The sequence below is a fragment of the Syngnathus scovelli genome, chromosome 5 (assembly GCF_024217435.2).
Source record: "Syngnathus scovelli strain Florida chromosome 5, RoL_Ssco_1.2, whole genome shotgun sequence".
Lineage (NCBI taxonomy): Eukaryota > Metazoa > Chordata > Actinopteri > Syngnathiformes > Syngnathidae > Syngnathus > Syngnathus scovelli.
In genome coordinates, this window is record NC_090851.1 from 7,276,581 (window position 1) to 7,297,772 (window position 21,192).

At 39.3% G+C, this 21,192-nt stretch overlaps 3 protein-coding genes across 4 annotated transcripts; 2 read left to right on the plus strand and 1 right to left on the minus strand.

Moving 5' to 3' along the window:
* Positions 1–370: 370 nt before the first annotated feature.
* On the minus strand, positions 371–3,413 carry rps6 (ribosomal protein S6). The gene is made up of 6 exons (XM_049719467.1): positions 3,297–3,413; positions 2,598–2,729; positions 2,068–2,278; positions 1,468–1,614; positions 861–1,018; positions 371–505 (listed from the first exon to the last, which is right to left on the minus strand). Exons 1-6 carry the CDS (start codon positions 3,300–3,302, stop codon positions 410–412), a joined length of 750 nt encoding a protein of 249 aa, XP_049575424.1. The 5' UTR covers positions 3,303–3,413; the 3' UTR covers positions 371–409.
* Positions 3,414–3,947: 534 nt separating this feature from the next.
* acer2 (alkaline ceramidase 2) lies at positions 3,948–14,070 on the plus strand. Its single transcript, XM_049719578.2, has 6 exons — positions 3,948–4,290; positions 4,565–4,679; positions 6,365–6,506; positions 6,979–7,116; positions 11,323–11,460; positions 12,193–14,070. The coding sequence occupies exons 1-6, from the start codon at positions 4,177–4,179 to the stop codon at positions 12,377–12,379; spliced, it is 834 nt and encodes a 277-aa protein (XP_049575535.1). The 5' UTR covers positions 3,948–4,176; the 3' UTR covers positions 12,380–14,070.
* A 416-nt stretch (positions 14,071–14,486) lies between these two features.
* LOC125968471 (tetraspanin-5) lies at positions 14,487–21,158 on the plus strand. 2 transcript variants are annotated; one of them, XM_049719577.2, is made up of 10 exons: positions 14,488–14,911; positions 16,192–16,242; positions 16,981–17,127; positions 17,204–17,374; positions 17,457–17,582; positions 18,163–18,210; positions 18,813–18,929; positions 19,018–19,079; positions 19,424–19,476; positions 19,752–21,158. In XM_049719577.2, exons 1-9 carry the CDS (start codon positions 14,828–14,830, stop codon positions 19,434–19,436), a joined length of 819 nt encoding a protein of 272 aa, XP_049575534.1. In that variant the 5' UTR covers positions 14,488–14,827; the 3' UTR covers positions 19,437–19,476; positions 19,752–21,158. The 2 variants fall into 2 exon arrangements, with proteins under 2 accessions (XP_049575533.1, XP_049575534.1); XM_049719576.2 differs by lacking the exon at positions 19,018–19,079 and having other exon boundaries at positions 14,487–14,911.
* Positions 21,159–21,192: the final 34 nt, after the last annotated feature.

The following is a 21,192-nucleotide window of genomic DNA, read 5'->3' on the forward strand; positions in this document are numbered from 1 at the left end:
AGAGTGGCCTCGCAAGTGACTAATTTAATAGACCCACACCAACCGATTCGGAACTGCTCAACCAGGGGTGTGAAACTCATTTTTATAGTTTTCTTCTGAGGCCCATTATGACTGTCAAATTTGGCCTGCAAGCCAGATTTTGACACCCCTGTGCTAAACTATTAAGTCCACATCCCCTTTTAGAGCATTTGCGTCATGTAGTTTAAAGTATGTACCGTATTTTCCACATCATAAGGCACTTTGGGTTAAAAGAAGGTGCACCTTATTAAATGGCGTTCCTCCGGGTTTTTGATCAAATTAAAGGCTTTAAAGTGTGCCTTATGGTGTGGAAAATACAGTATTCAACAATTGAAATTATGCTCTGAAACAGTTGCCTTTAAACCAAACATTACTTTATTTGACTTTGAGTTCACTTTTGGCTAGACTCTGATTTGGATGTGGATGCCCTGAGAGAAGAAAGGCGGCGCCTCTTGGCGATCTGTTCCTGGCGCTTCTCTTTGGCCTCCTGGTGAGAAGAAAACACAAGTCAATTAAAAGTCTCACAATAAAGTTGGAACTTTTATACAGCATCAAAATGTGAAGTACTAAAACGGCTCAGTCACAGGACACATAACTGTGCCAAAACGACATGTTTGCTTACTGCACAGAATGAATGTCTGAATATGAATGACATTGGTTGTAAAAAAGTAATCACACTATTCTTATTCGTTGTAATTAAAAGGCAAATAAGGTTGAAAAGAGAGCTGGAGCAACCAACCACAAATGTCAAGTTTGACCGGAGTGCCTAATGGGAGTATTGCACTCAACTAAATGCATGAATATTTGAGCTTCAAAGAGATGAGGCATGCCCTGACGATTACCTTCATCCTCTTAGCCAGAAGCTTGGCATACTCTGATGCCTCCTCCTTGTTCTTCTGGGTGCGCTTCCTCTTAAGGGCAATGCGGCGGCGTTTGTGCTGCAACACACGAGGGGTCACCAGTCTCTGGATCCTGGGAGCCTTCGATCTTGGCTTCTTGCCTGAAAAGACAAGGTCAACTGCCACTGAGAATGCATGCACAGGAAAAGACGGACAACAGTCCATTCTAGCCATTCACGCCAAAACCTCCACAAGGGTAAATTTCAGATTTTTCCAGAAATCTACACTTTTTTTTAAAAAAATGGTTGAAAATGGCTTGCTTGCTTAGAATATGAAATATTAAGGGCTCAATAAGCATGCTGCTTTTGGGATTTCCTGAAAAGTAATGGTTTGGGACACAGGAGGATTCTGCATGCCATTAGTGATTTTACAACACCTGAAGGGGGTAAAAAAAAAAAAAAACACATAAGCAGTCACTTATCTCACACTATCATGCAGCAATAGCATTGTGTGAAATTAGATCCAACACTTATTCCACTAATTCAAATGTATGCCTCTTGTCTCACTGAATGATCACAGCAAAATTTACTGGCAACACTAGGAGACTGACCTTCTTTAGTCAGGGGTCTCCTCACAACATATTGTCTGACATCATCCTCCTTGGCCAGGTTGAAGAGCTTGCGGATCTTGCTGGCCCTTTTGGGACCAAGGCGACGGGGAACGGTGCTGTCGGTCAGCCCGGGGATGTCCTTCTCACCTGTGGGGAGGACATAAAAAGGTCTCTTCAAGGTGAGGCGCGGTATTCAAGAATAAACAGTTCCCCATTTAGGAAGAAGCACAGTCAAAACTTTGACAAACATTTGTTAATGTGAGCGGACTGCAGATTAAACCAGCCATTGTTTGAGCTGGTCGTATCCTCTACAGTCCTCTACAGTTCCTTTGGCACACACTATCCCTCCTTAGTGACTGGAGTAGTCAAAAAGGACCAACTGGTGTGCCACGAGCATCCCTCCAAAGAGTTTCCGTAATTTAACATTTACTTGACTAGCAGCTCATTTTCCTCTATTTGACATTAATCAGTACAGAAAACAATTCTACATAAAATAATCAGTTCAGGTATTTTAACAATACATCATTTCAGACTTCCAAGTTAACCGTTCAGTGCGTTCCGACTGTGCACTCGAATGAGGCACACTCCTTTATACATTACCTTTCTTGACAATGACCAAGTTGAGAACACTGAGGTTAGCATCAACGATGCAGCCGCGGACAGACTTGCGCTTGCGCTCGCCAGTCCTGCGGGGACGGTAGCAAGAGTGGCCCTTGCTGAGCAGCAGGCGCACACGGCCTTGAGTCAGCACGCCCTGCTTCATTGGGAAGCCCTGCTTGTCATTGCCTCCGCTGATGCGCACCACATAACCCTGAGAGTGAGGAAAGATGGGGTGGTAATGAAGTCATGAAGCAACTTCTGATGCATACAAAATTATCAGTAAACTTCCACCAATTTTCAAAATAAACTCAAGATGAGTTTAATAGACAATGCAATGGGAGAGAACTGCAGTTTCAACCAGCCACTGTATAGGTCTGGTCGCATCTGGTGAGTCCTCTTCAGCTTCTTTGGCTACACACTGTTTCACCTAAATGACTACTGGTCAGTCAGAAAGTAATCGTGGTGAGCCACATTTACAGTAACCGCACACGGTTCCAAATCACATTTGAACAACTAATATTACAACTTACCTTCCACTCATCTCCAAGGGGGTCAGCAGCCACCTCGGTGGCCATGCGCTTCTCATAGAAGGTACGCAGCTTGCGTTCATCATCCACCTCAATAAGCTTTTGGCAGCCAGTGGCGGGGAACGAGATGTTGAGCTGGAAGACAACAGCGCATTTGTGACTTTTGACGTCAAGCAAGACAACTTGACGAGCGTGCACGTCAAATTTTACTAGCTAAGATTACAATATTAAGTCCTGTATAACTACTTTTGTGCCACTCAGGTAAGATGTGGACCTAAAATGTTCGATGAGGAAAGCTCCTGCTGCTAGTAATGGGCCCTTCCATTACAAACTTCACCGCAGGTAATTAAGATGAAGTTGGCCATACCTGAAAATACATTACCAGCAGTCATTTTAGCGTTTAACAGGGCTTAGCAACGGCCTAGAATTAGGACGGATAGTGCGAATACGCATATTTAGCAACTTGCGTCAAAGTGATCTCGAGTAGGTGCACATTTCTATTTGTGACTAGCCATGTTCCACACTACTCGACAACCCACAGTGCTAGCTGGCGCTACAATCAAAACGCATCCTCAGCGACGAGCGTATTATTACTACAGTTTTTAGGGCCATTTGTTTTCGTATTAATCCTTCTTTACATTTACGGTATTATTTGGGGGAAATTTGTTTACACAAAAGTATACGGTAGAATAAACGTTGTACCTTCATTTTGCAAACCGGCCCAACGACGGTCCGCCACGAAAAAGAGACCGGATATCCGCTCCAGGATCTCACATAGCGCTGAGATATTCTCGCGATATCTCACATGAAATATTGTCATGCTGAACAACGCAACAAAATGAAGAACGTTAAAAATACGTTTTATGTATAAATATGCAGTGCCTGCATATGGTCGAAAAAAAAGTCAAATGAATTCAATTTAATATTTGACGTTTCAACCAGGCTCAATTCAGCGTCGCCAGAGGTTAATTGTTCATACGTATGCTAGGCCAAGATAGTTCCTCTCACGGTCACCATCGTCCGTCTTTTGATAAATTCAAGCCTTGGTGTTAGACATTTGACAGTAAAGCAACATGAGGCATATATTATCAATCTGCAGTGTATTTGCACAGTTACCATGAATGATATTGGTATAAATCTGTAGTCATATTAATTTGATTACAATACCGTACGAACAATATAGAATGGTAATTTAGTTAGATGACGATAAGTTGATCTCCTGACAGACTACTGATTGGAGGTAGTAGATAACGACGTTTTTTGCTTCCAAAAAACAACTACTTGTTTGCATAGGGCTGCACTCTCCTACCGAAAGCAAGTAATCTTCGTCCCCACACACAGTCAGTGTCAACGCGATGACGTCGAATGTTACGTAGAACAGTAATCTTAGTCAGGTCACGGAACAGACGATAGATATAAGGCAGTCTAGAAAAATTTCTCATGCAATGTCCATGTGCTTGCCACGTACATAAATTTACCGGAGACCAAAGACGAGACATAACGGATTCTTCTCGCGTGTTTTGTTTATGCGCGGCGGGACGACAACACCGTTGTCTATCCCTTGAGCGCAACTAGTCCAGACATGAGTAACGCTGATCTGATTTTCTGGGACCACTTGCAGGCTGGCAGCTCAGATGTGGATTGGTGTGAAGGCAATTACCTTATTTATCCAGGCATCGCAGAATTTTACAACACGGTCAGTGTGCAATCTTTGTAAAAGCCGTGCGGGTTTTTTGTTGTTGTGTTTTTGTTTTGTTTTGCATATTAGCGCAGATCGGCTTTCCATCAACAGCTGTCACGTTTCTAGTTGAGTTTTTCTTTGTATTGAACTACCGCTTTTGAGACTTGATGTTTACCGTTTCGGCTGCAGCATCAAGTTACACATGTTAGTATAGAGGCCCTGCACGCTGGAAAACATCTGCCTGTGTGTTTCTTTTTTTTCATGGGTTTCCCTTTGTTTGTCATTTCAGATCAGCAACATTTTGTTTTTTGTTTTGCCGCCCATATTAATGTGCTTATTTCGCCAATATGCCACACATTTCAACAGTGGGATTTACCTCATTTGGACCCTCCTGGTCGTGGTGGGTAAGTTGGCTTGAGTGACATGATCTTTTACTGTGTGATAATGACTCATCTTCTGTGTCTAACACCTTTTATAATATGCATTTAAATATGCAGTTTACATTGAAGTTTAAATTCATGACAAAAGATGACACGATAAGCAGTTTAAACAAGTGAGGTTGCAATGGAGTTTCAGCAGATAAGAACACTTTATCCTGAGTGAAAGGAAATTGTGTTGAAAGTTAAAGGTAGATATATAAGGAATTTAATGCATACGAGTAAACCCAAAATTATAAAGTTCTTAATACAGGTGTAAAAAGAAGTTAAAAATGCATAACAAACACTTTGCTACTGTCTACTTGCTCCATAGTGAACTCCATAATTTCTTTACAATTCTTTAAAATAATATATTCTGTGCAGTTAAACACAGTATTGTGATTATATATTGCATTTGTGGAATATGAATCGCTGGCTATTATGCCACTTGCTGTCAATGAAAATAACATGACAGTGCAAATGGCTCAGCTTGCGAACGTTGCACGATCAAATAAAAGGGTGAGCCATGTTTGGTCATTCCCTGAGCCCATAAGACCCTATCTCACTTAAAAAGTCAAGTGTTTTTGAAAGCAGTGAATGCATTCAAGGTCGCAAATGTTTTTAAATGTACTCATTGTAATGAAAATTTGAGCATGTTAAGAACATTTGCGACCTTGAACGAACCCTGACAGACTGACCCCGAGTGTGCATTTTGCTATTTTTGCCAACAGCCACCGTTGATCGCCAGTGGGATAGGTCTTAAGGCACTTTGATGTCATTAGCATTTGATAGCAAGTGGCCCACTGAGATGGATGAAAAAAAAAAAAAAAACGGCTGGATTTTTTTGCTTAATTCAGACTCCATAGTTGCAATATAAATCCGTATGCTGTGTACAGTCCAGTGGCGGTGCATACAAATGTCAAGAAAATTTATGCCGTGACTTCTTTAAGAATATACTAAGCAGCCTGTCAAAAGACAGAATACCAATCACTTGACTAACTTGCACAAAAAACAAGCTAGGGGTGCTTACTTAGCCCTTTTTGTACTGAGTAGCCAGGACTGAGACATATGCACATTGGTCACGTTGTACTAGGAAAAAGTTACATAATAGTTCTATGGTCATGATATTATATAGTCTCATTAGCTGCAGCTTTAAACTATCCTCAATCATTCAACTCTATGTAATATAATCACAAGGATTAATCATTGGTTGGAAGAAGACTGGTCTGATTTCATTAGATTTGACTCAATAGTCTTCAGTCTTAAACGGTGCCTGTCTGCATGTAACAACGTTCGAGAGGAATTAGTGCCTTGTTCCCTCAGTGTTGATTTTAACCGACAGTAACCCCCTCCTTCCATTCTGAGGTCAGTGTGGATTCCAGGGCAGGTTTATATCTAAAATGGATTATGTGCCAAGAATATTCCATTATTTCCATTGTGGAATTTATAAATTGAATTGATATATACTTTTATCAAAAACAATTATACATATTTTAAATGCAATCATTTTTGTTCTGATCTTGACGCATCAGATGGTTCGCATCTTAATTCTTGGGAAGAGGCAATAGAGACTGTTTGGAAAAGTGGCGTCTTCTAATATACATCACATCCAATCTTTTTGGCACAGTTCGTTATTCTAATGAGTATGTTTCTTTTTATACTTCCCACTGTAGGTATTGGATCGACCTACTTTCACGCTACCCTCAGCTTCCTGGGCCAAATGCTAGATGAGTTGGCCATTTTGTGGGTCCTCATGTGTGCCATAGCCATGTGGTTCCCCAAAAGATACTTACCCAGGATGTTCAAGAGAGATCGGTATGGCCATCAGAATAGTTGATGATTCATAAACTAACTTTAGAACATTTAAACTGATATTAAAATCTGTTGTTACTCCTCGGTATCTGGAACGTGAGACCTGTTTTTTCTTGCGGACCATTTTTCTATTTAGACAGATTGAATTTCAGGTCTTAAATTAGTATTAAGCAGCAACCGTATTATGGCTTATGCTTGCTATTCTGTCACAAGACATATCCATTGCTGTCAAACCTTCAGTTTAATAATAGGTTGGTCTAAGATAGCTGACACCAGTAAAAGCTGCATCACATGTCCTTACTTCTCTTTCCATTGTCACACAGCCATTGTGGTTGCTGTTATTGCCCATGCAGATCTATTTTATAGACTGTCACTTAACTGTAGAAGGATGTTGAGGTCCCCAACAGCCCTTAACAGTGTTTTTCTCATGACTTAAACCTTTTTTTATCTAAGTTTGATTTGCTCTTTGCTCTAGGTCAAGGTTCAAAGTGGTTATCGGCATCCTGTCAGGAATCACTACCGGCTTGGCTTTTGTTAAACCAGTTGTGAACTCCTTGTCGCTCATGACTCTGGGCATCCCATGCACGGTGCTGCTTATCACCGAGCTTAAAAGGTCAGTTGTCCACTGGGATTTGTAACACTTGTGCTAAATGCATCTGAAGTCATGATTGATAAAGGCTCTACTTGCTCTTGACACTTTCCTAATGGCAGAAACAGATACTTTTTAGGATACATTTGCTGCTGCGCTTTATCGCTAGAGACTGAAGTTTTCTCCACCACAATCGATTGCAGCAGTCCATTTTCTTACTGCCCCAAAACTCCTCTCACATTGTCTCCTGTATTTTTTCGATGTTGAAAGGCAACCAGCAAATAGAGCTGTGTCAAACTACGCTAAGGAAAATATTTGAGGTAAAAAAGCAGGATTACTGCCCTAGGGATCCCATGGGCGGTAATAACCAAGAACGATGTCATAAATATTACTGAGACAACTCAAGCACTGCTTGCCATCATGTTTATAGAGCAGTGAGTACGGAAGGTTAACCAAAGGTCATGGAAGTGTTTCAAACTAAAATGAATTGCGAGGTTGTGAGCTGGTGTTTTATATAATCAGATTTGCTTATTACAAATCCAATGAAATGTCCCACAGAGTCTCTTAGTTAATGCAATAATGAGTGGGTGTAATAACTCTGCAAATGCTTTGACGATGGTGTGAATTCTGAGCCTGCCAAAACAAGATGATAAAAACAAATACAGAACACAAGTGATGGCAAAAATACATCTTTTGAAACAGTCCGACTGTGCAGGACAAGCTGTTAGAAATGTATTTATTTTTTTATCACGAGTCCCAGATTGATTAGAATCGAGGATTTTCTGGCAGTTTGTCAGGGCCACTCTCGGGAAGCCTGACAAGAGATCATGCAGGGCTGTTCCTAGCGCAGCCACTGTGGAAAAGTCTCTTGAGTAAGGAACCTTTCTTCATGAGAAGCAAGTTGGTAGGTCATTGACCCCTTCACTGCTGTCACCCTGTGATTGACTGATCTGTCCAGGGAGAGTTTAATGTGGAGGTGTTCGTTTACACACCCTCAACTTTCTTCAGACCGTACATTGACTTTACCAACCATTGGTCTTGCTCGTATATCACAATGTTAGTATTGTTTGTGTGTGAATAGGGTTTTTGACATTTTTTTTATCCTCTGTCCACAAGATTTCCCTGTTATGTAAGTTTCATGTCAACTAGGATTAAAAAAACTACTCTTGGCTCATTAAAATTAGACCATCAGTTTCTAACTTGTAAACACTTCAACGGCAGCAGATACAACACATTTCCGCCGATGGCTGTTTTTCTTTGTGTATGTGGGTGGGTGTGTGTACTGTATGTTTGTGTACTGACAAGGGGCAAATGTCATCTTGCAGATAGCAGTACATTCACTCCCCCCCATTTGACCTTCTGTACTTGTATTGTCGAGTGACCTGTTCTAAAGTCATTACAGAGAGGTATGATGTGAAAGAATGTTTCTGAAAACACATAACAAGCCAGGTTGCAGCCTTTCCCTCTGACTCTGCAATTTGGAGTTGTTTCCTTTTACTGTCGGACTCACTCACTATGGCTACTCTTCCGACATCAAGTCTTCTATTGTTGAACGTGATAATAATTCTTGACATTATCTTTGGTGCCAGTCATTCACGGAGGCGGCTTGTTTTTGTTGGGTGAGAATTCCTCCTGCCCTATTCTGACTTTGGCCTTTGTTAAGTACGTGATATGTTGTTGTTTGCCTTTTACAGCGCGATTAATTTCCCCTCATTTGCGTCACATCCACCAGGAATTGATGTAAATAACATTCCATTCTACTATGAAATGACTAATCGTAAGGGCAATAACCTGAATCATAGGTTAATTAATCCAACAAAAAATATAAATGACCTATAAAAAAAGGACTTTGGCATAGATATAGATCTTTGTGTCTCTGAATGAGATAAGTAAAGAAAAAAAATATATAAGTTATATATTTGACCAAGTATGTGTGCGTATACATATGTATGTTTTATACGCCCACACTATTCTGAGCACTGTATTCCAATTAATTCTGCATTTGTAGATTATAAACTAAGCAGGAAAAATCTCAAGGGGTCTCCATCTTGCCTTGCACTTGCCCTTTGATTGATGAAATTCATTATCCCTCGAAATAATCGAATTTAACACGGTTGTTGTTGCTTTGAGTGCTGAGAAATAAAGTCCCATGACTTTATGGAGATGAAAGTAATGCAAATAGCTTACTGCAATTTGGGTGTGAAAGCAATCCTCACGAATAATAATAATGAAGTTTTTGGTTCTGTATGTTGTCAGTACATCATTCTTTCATGAAGTCTACTTGTCACTTCCCATTTTTCCTCCCTCCAGATTTTCATTAAGCCTCCACCCAAGATAGACATGCCAGCCTTTTCACCACTTATCTTTACCTCCAACTGTCACGCGTTCATGAATTTCACCAGCAGCCCCCTCCTCAAAACAAGTCCTGGTGCTGCTTCTTATCTTGCATGCTTCTGTCGTAGCAGATAGTCACTGTATTAGAGACTTACTACTGAGAACTAATGGATCTGGCACATTTGCTTTGTTGGAAGGAAGTGCTTGTAGCGGTTGACATGTCCTAAAAGCCATGTTAGATGCTGCTGACTGGCTTTTGGCAGACACTATCCGATGTGACATAACGGAAGGCATTTCCCTTTGAGAGGAAGTATCACAAGCCAGCTAATCTACAGTATTTCCTTTTGCCCGAGAGTAGCCTCTCCTATCTGCCAAAACTCTTTAAATAGTAGACTAATTCATAATTAACGTAAGAATATTACTGAAGTGTCCCTTCATGCTCTCATTATCAAAATGTTGCATCCTTTTTTAGTGTGGTGCACCCGATATACTTCTCAGAACTTCAAATTACATTTAAAATCAAGATTCATTGGCATTTTTGTGCATACAGTAAATCTTTGTGCATCTCAGCCTACTTGCATAAAAAAAAAAGAAGACATTCACAAAATACTCAGTACAAAGTTAAAAAATACATGACCAGTTATAGATTGCCAGTTAGTGAATAAAGCACAATACATAGGCGGTTGTCAAATTTGAAGTCTAAATAAGCTAAATGTTTTGAATGGAAGAAAAAGGAACATGCATTGTTACTCAAAGGAAAACAAATTATACATAATTGTTTTCAGAACTTTAAACAGGTATGCTTCAATTAACTTGCTCTAATGCAAGTGAGACACCTCATCTCATGTCATGCTTGGCCAGTGGCTATTACAAATTTGAATGCCATGGGGACTAAGAAGATCCCTTGGTGGCCACCAATTTCAGTCCCTAGTGTAAAAAAAATTGTGTGAATTGCAAAGCAAATGTGACCCCACCAAGGTAGTATGGATTTTAATTTTCTTCATCATGTATGTGGCACATATGTACATACAAGTACTTATTTGAGGCTAACACCAATAGCTTTAGCGAATTTGTGAGTCCAACAAAGCTCAATGACCAAACCAAATTCAGGAGGCTGGAAAAAGTGTGAGAATGACCTTGGCAAATTAGTAATGACATTAAGAGCAAGATATTGTGATATAACGCCACAAAACAATGACCTGTCAAGAACCTAATGAAACCAGGAAATTGGTTGAACCAATTCACTTCATTTTAAAGTAGTAGTAGAAAACTTTGTCTCAACATTTTTGGGTGGGAGTGTCACCTCAATGTTAATTTCTCCTCGAAGCGAAGCTTGTCAGTGAGCATGAGTGCGTCACAGTGACTGCCATTCAGCCAGCAGCGGGCTTATGAGTGTATGCAATGTGCATGCTTAAGGACACAACTAAGAATAGTTTTGTATGAACAGCATTGTGGATTAGTCTCAGGGTCACTGACTTGGTGCAAGGACACATATGTATATACAGAGAACTAACTAGATCAGAGGATCTAGTATGCTCTCTTCTAAATATAAAAATATAAAATATTTTTTTTAAAAAAAGCTTTAGAAGAGAGCTGTTCATTTGTAGTTTAACACTCAAGAATGGACAGCAAAGATGGAGCAGTTAACACAGCTGGGAGGTCTGAGAACCATCTGGGAGATTTGTCAAACGGGAACACAAAGCTCAGTGTTGTCCAGAACACACCACCCATGTCTGTATGCTTGGAAAATTGTGAGGCCAAATGATTCCAAAGAGAGATTGTTTACAAATTGCAAAAGATTGCTTTTAAAAATCAACAACTCACTTGGGGCAATAACCTAACAAGCCATATAGATCCTGCAGAAACACTTAGTCGATGTTGTTTTGTTTGTGGCAGGTGTGAAAACCCACGCGTGTTCAAGCTGGGTCTGATCTCAGGGATCTGGTGGGCTCTAGCTCTGCTCTGCTGGCTCAGCGACAGGATTTTCTGTGAAATGTGGTCATCTGTCAACTTTCCCTATCTACACTGTGCTTGGTAAGTTCGCATAACAGCACACAAGAAACCAAAATGGAAATTATTATTGGCCTATATGAGTTTGGGAGTTGCAGTTATAAGTATTTCTTGCAGCTTTGAAATGCATGATGTATTCTGTAATCATTTGTTAATTCTAAAATATTTGGTTTACACACAAAAACAGCAATTTTACGTGGAGCATATCCACATTGTATGTTTGTAACTAGGGACTAGGTTGATTGCGTAGAAATCATTTTGGATTGTGTCTGCAAGCAGCAGCACAGTGTAGTTTTGTGTACATCATTTACATACACACGCACACAATCACAAAGGTCAAATAGTCATGAGAATTGTAGTTTGCTTTACTTCATTTCACAATAATTACTCGACAAATACAAATGTATTTAGAAAAAAAACCTAATACTAAACCTAATTAAACATAAACTAAACTAAAACATTTGTGAGAAATGAAAACTAACAGAATTACTATAAAACTAATTAAAATTGACTGAATTAAAAACAAAAGTGGAAACTACAGCAAAAAATAAATCATGAAAAATCCAAAATTCTTATAAAGTGGTTGTCTGTCTCTGTGTCTCAGCTCTGAGACAATCAGTTTGAGGTTGCTTCATTCCCAAAGCTACCCACCTGTAACCCCAAACGGAATAAGATGTACATTTTTATATTTGATTATTTTATAGTATTTTTTCTATTTTCTTGTCTCTGTTCTATTCACAATTGTCACTCTTGCAGGCACATCCTCATTTGTCTGGCTTCCTACTTGGGTTGCGTCTGCTTCGCCTACTTTGACGTTGCTAGCGAGGCCCCGGAGCGAGGTCCAGTCATTATGTTCTGGCCCAATGAGAAATGGGCCTTCATTGGCGTTCCCTACGTTTCCTTCCTCTTTGTCCACAAGAAATCAGCTATCAAGGTGACGTAAGGTAATCCACGACTGCCCAGCTGGTTGCACTTTAACATTTCTCACCAGGCCGTGTCCCTACAAGATTCATCGCCGGGACCAGTTGCCTCCATTAAGTATTTTGGATTGGATCACAGAAGTGGTATTTATTACCTGCAGTTTATTCTGAAGCACAGTCAAAAGAACAAACGTGCCACAAACAACGTAACTTGGGGACATTTCTGATGGCTTCCTACGATGAGCGTTTCAAACATGCCATGGAACTTGCCAGGAAGAGCATGTGATATGATATTATTATGTATGATGCATTTTCCGCTTTATTAAATATGTTGCACATGGTGTGGTAACTCAAAAAAAATTTTAGGATTTAGTATTGCCTTGACAAACTCCCTGCATCTAATCGGTGCATTCTGGCCGTTATGAAACCAGCATTGCTGACAAGAATGCACTGGATACACCAACTGTGATTATTACATCATAGAAAACCAGCTGCTCAGAGTTCACTGCAACTCCTCCAGTGATGTCTTTATTACCAGCATGATAATGTGGTTGACTGGAATCATACTCTTGTACTTTATTAACCAATGATGTCTTTGTATGTTAATGAATGAAGAGCCATATAACCGAAATGTAAAAAAAAAACAGTGAATGTTGACATCAAAATGGATTGGATTTAGGAATGGACAAACAGAAAATCACTATCATAACATTTCAGGTCAAGCATCAGTATTTCATTGTAATTGTTAAGCTGTAGGTAACTTTCAAAATGCTTTTGTTACTGTTTTATATTATATTTGAAGTGTGTTTGTTTTTTATTTAACAGCAGAAATCGCAACTCATGTCTCGTTTTCCGGAGTTTGTTTATTCAGTCCAGACACACAATGTTTGACTATAAGCTTAGAAAATGTATGAGAATTGTGCGCAAAGCCTAAATCATACTGGATAGTGTGTTGCCGAAGAAAACCAAAATATAAAACTCTCTTGTAAACATGGTACAGCATATAATTGTTTGCTGTGTTGGTATTTATTTTCACTTAAGGGAAGCAAAGTTGTCTTATTTCCCCTAACTCACAAACTGATTTATTTATTAAATTACAGTTCATAAAAAAATTACATTTTTTTTAATGTACAGTTTAAGGCTGTTTATTTTGCCAAAAATCATCTGTATTGAATTTGAAAAGGGAACCGTGGGTGCTAAAAAGCTTATGCTAAAAAGAAACAAATGCTTCACCTCAAATGATTGTATTCCATGTGAGAAAACTCACATGCGCACATGAGTGGTCAAATGAAGGTTTTCCACAGAACCTGTAGTCTTGACATTACAGTGATATTTAAACCCCCAAATAATTTGAATAACAGCATATTTACTATGAATGGTTTTGATATTGCATGTACATTTGTATTGCCAAATACTATATTTTTATTGTATCCTCCAGAAATACAGTATTGCCAATGTGAACAATGTCTCATTGTGAAGCTGAAGAATACATGATTGTGTAGTTTTCAATGAACTGCAGTGCACACTGTGCAGTCACAAAGCAGTAAATGATGTATTTTCACTTATGTTGATCTTTTTTTTCCCCATTGTAACGCAGACCGCAGCACAGAATTATTTATTTTCATAATTTATGCTGTTTTTTAAACAAACATTTGTAATAGGATATTGGTACTTTATTATATGCAATAAATGGAGCCAATGATGACTATCACAATTTGCTTGGAGCTTAATTCATTTGTCGTTGAATAATAGTTTTTGACCACTATGAGGCAGAGTTTTTCCACTTAAACTAGCCAAGGGATTGTTTTCGAGTGCCGTTTTCTCGTCTGGATACAGGTACAGTATTGTTGTAATTGAAAAGATTTTTTAAAAAGACAATTAAGGTGACTCAATTCAAGCCGCACTAAAATACCCTGAAAACGCAAAGCCTTTCAATATATTGCGGATCATCATTTTGTTTTATTTATTGCACACATTTGATTAATAAAGGTACAATATGTCTGAATTTATAAAAGTATTTACTTTTATAATTCTATACTCCTTGAGTCAATTAATTATCCAGGGAAAATTAATCGGAGACTCAGTTTAGGAAGTCCCGCCCCCTGCGAGCATTATGAGGCTTCATTTGTTTTCACGTGCGTCAATCAAACAGCCATGACACGATTGTAGCTCAAATAGGAAACCAGCAATTTTAATCTGCTTGAATTCTGTGGATTTATCTTGCAGTCAACCTTTAGGGAGTCGCGTATTTAGCAAAGTGATAAGTGTAAAGCAACGGACGTGTGAACGCTCCTCTGCGTGCGTTTCGTCATCGTGTAACGGGATGCTGTTTCGAACTAGACGCTGGAACAGTGTAAGGCAACGTTAAACCAAAATAATCGGGTGTTTTGTCTTTTTTTTTTTTTTTTTTTGCCGGAGAAACATCAATGTGATATCAAGGCTGAGAGGGCGGCAGGCACAAAGCATTCAAAATGATGTCAGGAAAGCATTTTAAGGCTCATGAAGTGAGCTGCTGCATCAAGTATTTTATTTTTGGATTCAACATCATATTCTGGGTAAGTACTCCCCTTGCAGAAATTGTCTTCGAGGCCCGCAACAACATTCTTCGGGTTACATGTGCAGTCTGCCATTAATGGAATATTTCAATGATGTGAGAGTCGTTTACCAGCCGCCTCTTGATAATCGTTGCAACAAAGCGTGCTGCTTGGGTGTACTTGCTGCCTCCATCAGGCATCGGATGGCTTTTTTGTTTTTGTGCACTGCTATGATAGCTACACGGCCACCGCTTCTGTTTACATCCATCCACCAGAAGGTTTTAAGGGTACTTCCATGTTTGTGCGATGGTCCTCTTATTCTCATTAATTGATGCTTATCATGCTCCAGGACAATTATGAGCTCTTGTTTCATTAAAGGGTTCAAATGGTAAGAATTATGATTTCTTCGTAGCTACTGGACTGACCAAAAGCATCCTATCGAGGTTTAGTGTTATGTTAAAGGGAACAATAACAATCAAGCTTTTTAGAAAAGTGCAAAACAAAAATCCAGACCTGCCCTTCTGCAGTTTGGGTAATGGGCTTGTTTTGTCATGTGTGTGGCTGTGATGTCTTTGGAATGGAATTTTGAAGATTAAACATGCATAAATCAAGGATCAATGGAACATTGCAGATGAAGGTATGAGTCAAGTGTAAAGGTTGTTTTTGGCAGGCAGGCTGTGTGTTGGGTGAGTGTGAGCTGTGATCGATAGCAGCTCCCGAATGATTGTGTATTCTGTTACCACTTGTGGGAATAAAGCAACTGAAGAGCATCGTCTATTTTGCCATCATTTAAATACAAACAAGGGCGTTATAATTATTCTTCTCTGTAACGACTTTCATTTTTGAGGAACTAAAAGTAAATGAAAACTCACCAGCTTTTGCACAAACATCTGGCTTGGCGAAAGATTTGACTTTAATGTCTCCGTACACAAGTACAAAAAAAAAAAAAAGGTCTGTAGCATTATAGTAGACTGAGTTACATAATTTATGTTAGCTGAAAGTTTTGGAACCTTCTCCCAGAATTTTCATGTCGGTTGGCCACCAGTTGCACCTCTGGGAATGTGTTTTAAGACGTTAAACGGTAGTTGGAGCTGGAACTTGCCGTTATTCGCGCAGTCATGATTTATTTGGGCTTTTTAAGATGTTTTCCAATGCGAGAGTCTCTTGCTGATGTTGCAGACTGTAATTAGATTTTTTTTTTTTTTAAATGCATGGATGGCAGCCAGGAAAGCCGTTGGTCTCCCAGTCCCTATCACGGAAGAATAATGTTTTATTTTTTCTTATCTCTCTTCCCAATCCAGTTACTCGGTATTGCATTCCTTGGCATCGGATTGTGGGCATGGAGTGAGAAGGTTGGTTTTCATGGATTAACCTCACATACTGTACACAGATTCAGTCTCATTGCTTGGTTGTGGCCTAACGCCACCTAAAAACTTTTATTATTATTGGTCTTCAGTCACTCATTCATGCATTATAATTTTATAAACTCAGTACAATAGGTGAAGTTAGATTAGATTAATCGGTTAGATGATTTAATTTTTGTTTTTTTTTCCACAGATTTTTTTTTTTTCAAATGTACACTTTACAACACAAAACAAAGATAATGATGTTCAAACGTTCCAGAAAAATCGTCCCAAAAACATTTTTGTCTGTTTTTGTTCCTGTAAAATTAAACAAAGACCAAAAGATTGTAAACTAGCCAAATGTTCTTTCTTTAATTCATATCAAAGTCAAAGTTAGCTTTATTGTCAATTTCTCCACATGCCAAAGACACACAAAGAAACCGAAATTTCGTTCCCCGCTATCCCACGGGGACAAGACATGGCCCGCAATAGACAATCAAGTAAACAAGTAAACAACAGCGTGCTGAATAAATAATGAAGAAATAACACAACAAATAAATAAGAGGAGCAAAAAAGGAGCAAGTGAGCGTACAGCAGACATTCCAGAAAATCTTTATTGTTGTAAGCATTAAAGGGTCAAAAAGAGGTTATTTAATTCATTGTATAGTTTTTAATCAGTCGATCAATTCATTAGTTATCTCTATGCCAAATAACTCCTTCTCACGTTTGCTTTTATTTCCACACCAGGGTGTTTTATCCAACATTTCATCCATCACAGACCTGGGGGGCTTCGATCCAGTGTGGCTCTTCTTGGTGGTTGGAGGAGTTATGTTCATTCTGGGATTTGCGGGTTGCATTGGAGCACTGCGAGAAAATTCTTTCCTGCTGAAATTTGTAGGTGTCTTCATCAAGCTAATTGTGGCCAACGTTTGCTTGTCATTTTACACTAGCTCTGATTGCGATTGTTCAGTTCTCGGTGTTCCTGGGTATCATCTTCTTCCTGGAGCTGACGGCCGGAGTTCTAGCCTTCGTCTTCAAAGACTGGATAAAGGACCAGCTAAACTTTTTCATCAACAACAACATTCGGGCCTACAGGGATGATATTGATCTTCAGAACCTGATCGACTTCACCCAAGAATTTGTGAGCTTTAGAGTTTGTTTTGAATCCAATTAGTTTTTGCTTATCTGACCTGAAAATACGTTGCCCATTTGTCTTGTTGCAGTGGGAGTGTTGCGGTGCTTTTGGAGCTGACGACTGGAATTTGAACATCTACTTCAACTGCACTAATTCAAACCCGAGTCGAGAGAAATGCGGTGTGCCATTTTCTTGCTGCACCAAAGACCCGGCGGTATGTATGTCAGTGTCTTTCTCCTTCCCACGCAGTTCCTGGCCATTCAGTGGAAAATAATCATGCCTCTGTACAGTCTTGCATAGGTCAAGGTCTGGCATGCAGAAATATTTCGACTGCTTGTAAAGTACTTGTCGGGGGAAATTCAAAAGCTCCTCCCTGTTACAGATAGTTTGGTTATCTGCGTCCTCCAGAAGCTGGCTGCCTTTAACTATTCAGGCTGGCATCCAACAGGACATCCAGGCCTCTCTATGTTTAGTCGTTTTGCTCTCTGCTGGCTCAGGGCAGTTTGAATGGAATTTTCAAGGCATTTTCTTATGTGCTGCTGAGGGAGCCTTCAATTTCTGAACATACTGTGGCAAAACAAATTTGGCAACCAATGCTTTAAAAAAGAAATCATGGTTTTTAGTTTTTTGCTGGGATTCATTTTCTTCTTCGCCTTGGTGTTGTTGTTTTTCTGATTATTTTTTATATTTCAGATGTGTAATAATCCAATATTCCCCCAGCCTGTTTATTTTTGTAACAAGCACAAACAAATACTCTTAGACTGGTAGTTAATGAAACTTCTTTTTCTTCTTAGGAGGACGTCATCAACACTCAATGTGGATACGATATCCGAGAAAAACGTGTGAGTATCTCGGAGAAAGATCTTTAATTTCTCAGAAAAAATGGTTCTGCTTACTGACATGAAAGCAGTATCGACTTAATTTGTGAACGCTGTTTCCCTTGGTTTGCTACTGATGTATGAGGTCATTAGGTTCTCCACCCATGAAACAATATCGTCCTTTCAGTAAATTTCTGTTCACTCCTCAAACTCTAGCAGCTGTGTCACCATCAGTACTGATGTGGTATTACTCATGCTGCAGCAATGCGGTGGGATTTGAAACCCCTCCCCCATCATTAGCTTTGGCCTGACTCCCTCACTTGGATCACAATGTGAGGAAAGGCTGAGGTTTTCTTCCTTTATTTATTTTTTCTAACTTTAAATGTGAAGAAAAATCAAGCACCTTTAATCAGTCCTTAGAGGAAAACAGTATGCTAAATACACTGTGTGAGTAATTTAGTGACAATATTGCAACAAGCTCTCATTTGGAAAAGCTTCAGAAAGCCAAAGCTTCCACCGCAATGCTAAGTGTACATCAGAGAAACTGCAAAGCACACCGTGACCTGAATGTAAATGTAAACAGACAGTAAAGTGGTGTGTTTGCTGTGGCTCACTGGACATTTCAGGACTCGGAGCAGAGGACATTCATCTACATTAAAGGGTGCGTCCCACAGTTTGAGAAGTGGCTTCAAGACAACCTGACAGTGGTGGCAGGCATATTTATTGGGATTGCATTGTTACAGGTGAGAATCAATGAGTCACTTTTTTGGGGGTGGAAAATCGTAAAAAATTTTGACATGTTTTGCGTGTGTGGGGGTTATTTTTTTGTAGATATTTGGCATCTGTCTAGCACAGAATCTAGTGAGCGACATTGAAGCAGTAAGAGAAAGTTGGTACGTTTCTTTATTCTTTCTATCAAAACATGACTTCTCTGGGGATTGTTTGTTTTACTGATGTATGTCTTGATGCATATTTTATTGCTGTGGCATGAAAATGTGTCTCGTCGTTCAGTACACTTATTACACACAAGAGCATAGAGTATGCTAGCATTTCCTTGTTTACTTTCTAAATCCAGGAAAGGATGGAAGCTGAGGGTGTGATCTTGTGCTTCCCTTTTCCTAATAACACTAAAATGTAACTGTTTTAGTGTGTTGTTGTATTTTGGGTGGGGCTGTACCCAAGTGCTTTTTTCTCAATGTATTTTGTAATGCTTCTAAATCTGCTTCGTATTGTGCAGTTTGTTCACCTAAGGATGCCACGTAATCTCCAGAGGCAGGAAGGATGTACTAGGTAAGCCTTGGGCCCGCCTTACACTGAGCAACACAGACAGACGAACGTGGCCGAACTGTGGCGCTGTGTACGAGGGTCTGCATCTAATTTTTATGAGCAGCTGACAGTGATTTTTTTTGTGATTCAAAATTCGGTCTGCAGATAAATGGCTTTGCAACATTCAGGTATAAAAAGCAATAAAAAATGCCATGTCTTAACCCCCCCTACAATTCAATTTAAAAACACACAATACAGTTAATAGGTGGCGCCTCAAAATGCTTTATTTCTCCCCTCAGACTCTTCAGACTGTACACCAGCAATGAGACACTTCAATCAACTTTAATGTACAAAATGAAGAGACTAATTTTTGTGTAAATAGTACTTGTAGAGTCAGTTTGTGGACCTATTTCTGGAAGACGCACAACCTCTGAAATGTATTGCCGAGTACATTGCGTCAAGCAGTTCAATGCAGTGGGCGTCCATTCTGTTGGTGAAGTACAGTAATTTTTAAAAAACATTTCTCGAAGGGAAGCAGCAGAGAAGGCTGCCATGTTGCATTCTCACAAAAAGTACTTTGTATTGGGAGAGGACCCAACTTTACACAGCTGTGCGTTTTTTAATGCTTCTTGTATAAAGTTAAGTCTATTCTGAGCAAGCACTGCATGCCTTTTGTCTACTGGTGGGGCATTGATTCGCCTATCCGTAGTGCTTTTTAAGTATTAGAAAATATTTGCGAAATTAGTGGCTAGTTCATTTGTGCAATTGGCGGGTTAGCACTTTGTGAAATGATCAATGGGAATTCGAAGTCGCCAAGGCTCGCGTAACTTGAGATTTATTTATGGCGTCACCTTATCAGACTGTGACATTCAGCACCTCGTAGTCCTGAGATGGATAGTTTAAGAAGGTATATATAGAAGGGCAAGGTTTTACTATTTTCAACTTGTTTGAAACATCGATCTTGAAGAAACAACAATTTGTCATCGTCAAAAGTCAATCTTAAGCACTTTAATCCTCTTGGAGAAATAACAATGCTTAGTGGGCAAATCAAGCTACTATACTCCTTTTAATTCTTCGATTTCTTTCAATGGGGAACCAGTGGACCACTATAGAGGCACTTTTTTGTTTTGCAGCAGTAACGTCTGCCGCTCTATTCAGCCAGTGGCGTCATTCATATATAATTTCTCTGTTCGCCCTCGCTATTTATTTGTTCTTTTAAATGTGTTTTTGTTTGTGATCTAATGTGTCTAATAAGGGAAAAAATGTCCATTGGTTTTACTGTATTAGCCAGTGGGTTTTCATGGAAAATTGAGATTTTCTTTAAGGCTTGTGTTGTGTTATGTTGTGTAATCTGCTTATTTTTGCACTTAAGAAAATAATTTAACGCTTACACGCAAATAGCATTTAAAAGTAAGCCACACACACCACCACCAGCACCATTATTCAAATACTGCAAAAGGTTTTTCAGGGTTTTGCGTTCACATCATGATTTTTGTTGTTTTCAAATCACCAAAAACTTAAAATGATTGTTAATGTTGATTGATCACACACTTTCTTACCACTCAGTGCCAAATATGTAAATTCTGCATATTCCTGGTTATAAATTAATATAGTCTCTCCTGAATTTTGTTCTGTCTTCTTTCTTGTGAATAACTGGGTTGTGGCAAGGTGTACATAAATCTGAATAAATGTGGGTCTTTCTATTACTTCTGTATGCGCTCTTCCCTTTCATATGACAAA